The following is a 3,247-nucleotide window of genomic DNA, read 5'->3' as shown; positions in this document are numbered from 1 at the left end:
CCTCTAGGAATAAGAATAAAACCATTCCACAGAAGCAACCTTTTAGTACCATACAGTACTGTCCAGAACTGTCCGTGTAATTATACCATACCACTGCCCCCTACAGAAGGTCAACAGAAACAATGTGATATACTTGAATTACTGTATCACAGTGAATGACGCTGCACATAACGGTACGAAGTACGTCAATGTACGTGTGCAATTGCATCCAAACAACTGACCATTTAAAAACATAACGGTTCCATACCGTACCCAGTGTGGACTTCACAGAGTCGCGGCTTGCCTTGGGAAAATTTGTTACATCCATGCCACTGCTGAAGGTCTTAGCACACAAATGAACATTCTTGAAACAGTCACATATTTGTTAGCGTATGGGCTCAACTTGGCAGTTGACTAGCATATTTATAATAGAAGGGGTGACAAAAAGGAATGGTGGAAGGAGTGCCATCCACATGTCAGTACTGCCTTTTAGTTGTGGTTTATGTCGTGTCTGATGGAAACGTGACGCCATCTTTAATTGTATATATGTCACGGTGTGCAACGTCCGCCATCAGACTATTTTAGGTCTACTGTGTTTTTAATGCCTTGAAGTAACTGACGTGCAATGCCTATATATTCCCTATATAGAGCATATTTTTAAAATCAGTATGCTGGTTAATAGGAAACAGTACACTACATTTGAGTGTTTCTAGTCTACTCATACTTTGAAAAGCTACGAAGCATGTATTACTTGTTAGTTAAACGTCAATTTATGATATTACGGTGTATATAAACATATGATCATTGTCATCAGTTTATCTGTTAGCACATCAATTTCCGTTATTTTGACTGCGTCATGTCTTATAAAATCACTTTATCTCTGCTTAATGATGGCAGGGGAAAATATTGACGGAGAAATATTATGTTTCACTTAATTTTCACTAATGGATGTGCTTAAATCTGCTATTCTTGTTTGCTCATTTAATTGATCAGTGCCGAGTCAATATAATAATCTAAGCAACAATCTATAAAATGAAAAGCTGTTGGATAGCCCTCATTGTGAACATCATCACTGAACACGGAAACATGTATGTTAAAATCCTGTACGTTTTACTCGCCACACTGTTATGTGTCAATACCATTGATGGAGCCAAGTCGGCATTAGGGAGACTGAAGACACATGTCCAAGAGGATAGAAATGCTGGCATCAGTGTTGATCTCCACAATGAGAAACAGGTTAACATAAGTATGTTGCCAATGTCGATTTCCAATCTCAATGCTGCTGAGCAGACATTCACTTTCAGTGCTGGTTTCTCCACGACGTGGCTCGACAGAAATCTGGCTTGGAACAAAACTGATTACGAAAATATTACGAAAGTGACCATCTCTGAGAAGCATGTGTGGACACCTGTCTTTGCCATTCCTAATGCCCTTGAAGACGTTACTATGTCGTCAAAGCAATTGCCGAAGATTAACATGTATGGAATAACAACACTTCAGTTTCTTGAGGGTTTCAAGACCACTTGTCAAATAGACATCACTCTGTACCCGTTTGACCAGCAGCGATGTAGCATCCTGTTCACGCCTGCAAACAATTTCGATCTTGTAATATCTACGACAGGTTCTATTATACAGGGACTGCCATCTTTCTTCATTGAGAACAGTGAATGGGAGTTGGTCGACATACTAGCCAAGGATGTACACGTTAACAAGCCAGGGATATCAAGTGTTGCATCCTTTGAATTTCTTCTGAAACGCAAGAGCATGTTCTATATTGTGAGTATCATCTTTCCCATGACTCTTCTCTCTCTGCTCAACGCCTGTGTGTTCCTCCTACCAGCTGACTCCGGAGAGAAGATGTCCTACCTCATCTCCATATTTGTGTCATATGCAGTGTTCATGAACTTCGTCAACGACTCCATCCCCAAGTCTGGAGACGTTTGTCGACTATCTATGTACCTGACCCTCGTTCTTTGCCAGAGCTGCCTGGCTATCATTACAACCATGGCCACCCTCAATGTCCGCAGTAGGGGACTGCTACTTCAGACCAAGTCTGGTGTACATCCAGCGAATGCCAAAGTCACCACGAATGGCACTGAACGTCAGCATCTGAAGTGTGCATCAAAAACAGACCTCGTTTTGTTCGGAGTGTTCCTGCTTCTGGCACTGATGTCTCTGCTGGTGTTTTGTGTATAGGAAGGATTTCGTCTGTACGTCGAAACTCCATCCCCTCATTCTCTATGGGAATGCCTAGCGTGTAATTAACATTTCATATTTGGGATTCGCAATAACATTTTGTCATGCGTCGATTGCTTAGGTAATTATTCAGTCTGTGGTCAACTAATGTCAGACCAAGACGGGTGTACTGCTAAACGACACTAAAAACACGAACGGCGCTCCACGTCTGCTCAAGACATATGGCGCTTACATCAACTTTTCTCCTGTTTGCTCTTATTTATTTGGCACTGATGTCCCTGCTAGTGTTTTGTGCATAGGATGGATTCAGCTAGATATAGATACCCAAACCGTTTTCCACAAAGCAATACAAATGTAACGTTTGTCGTTATTCTATGCTAACGTTGTTTAATATATCCCTCATCTTTCGAACATGTAACTGTTGTTTCAATTTTGTGATCCTTCAGTGATTTGTATGTGTAGATTATTTTGTTGACTGCGATATAATGAGCCGTATGTTCTTATAGTCAATGATATGTATACATGTATACTGTTTTGGGAAGTTATGTTACGGATTTGTTAAACATCCTCAGATTACAGGCATTACCCCAGCGGGTTAAGGAAAAACCGAGCAGCTGTCTTTGCTGCGGTTAATGGTTACACAACATTCTTTTTGCCATGACAAGGAATTGATTTTCCGTTATTCTCTGTGTATCGTAGACACACAGTAGTGTCGAATCTGCATAACAATACAATCTTATATGTAACGTTCCATAATGCCAAGTCCCGAATATCCTCTGAACAGACCCTCGAATACCACCTCCCGAAAGGGATGTGGCAGCCATTTACACGCTACGTTCACTTTACTAATAAATCCACTACGTATTCAGTTCCTAGTATGGCGATGTACCTTCTGTTGTTGGTGACCTATAGCCCAGTTTGTATATTGCATTGTCCTGTTTTGTAATAAATGTTTTAATGCTTACATGCTAGTTTTAACTTTGTATCTGCGATACCCTAGTTGTTTTATTGCCCTTTGCTCACGGATTTTACAAAATAATTTTTATTTATTTGACAGTATATATTGTTATAG

At 40.3% G+C, this 3,247-nt stretch overlaps 1 protein-coding gene across 1 annotated transcript; it reads left to right on the top strand.

Moving 5' to 3' along the window:
- The first annotated feature begins 1,065 nt into the window (after positions 1 to 1,065).
- LOC124289319 (neuronal acetylcholine receptor subunit beta-4-like) lies at positions 1,066 to 2,175 on the top strand. The gene has a single exon (XM_046725932.1). The coding sequence runs from the start codon at positions 1,066 to 1,068 to the stop codon at positions 2,173 to 2,175; it is 1,110 nt and encodes a 369-aa protein (XP_046581888.1).
- The last annotated feature ends 1,072 nt before the right edge of the window (positions 2,176 to 3,247 follow it).

Source organism: Haliotis rubra, unplaced genomic scaffold (assembly GCF_003918875.1).
Source record: "Haliotis rubra isolate DU_JTF1 unplaced genomic scaffold, ASM391887v1 Scf1118, whole genome shotgun sequence".
NCBI classification, from domain to species: domain Eukaryota; kingdom Metazoa; phylum Mollusca; class Gastropoda; order Lepetellida; family Haliotidae; genus Haliotis; species Haliotis rubra.
This window is presented reverse-complemented; position numbering and strand designations above follow the sequence as displayed.

Excerpts from the sequence above, each read along its gene's own strand:
- LOC124289319 (XM_046725932.1), top strand. The coding sequence starts at position 1,066 with ATGTATGTTAAAATCCTGTACGTTTTACTCGCCACACTGTTATGTGTC.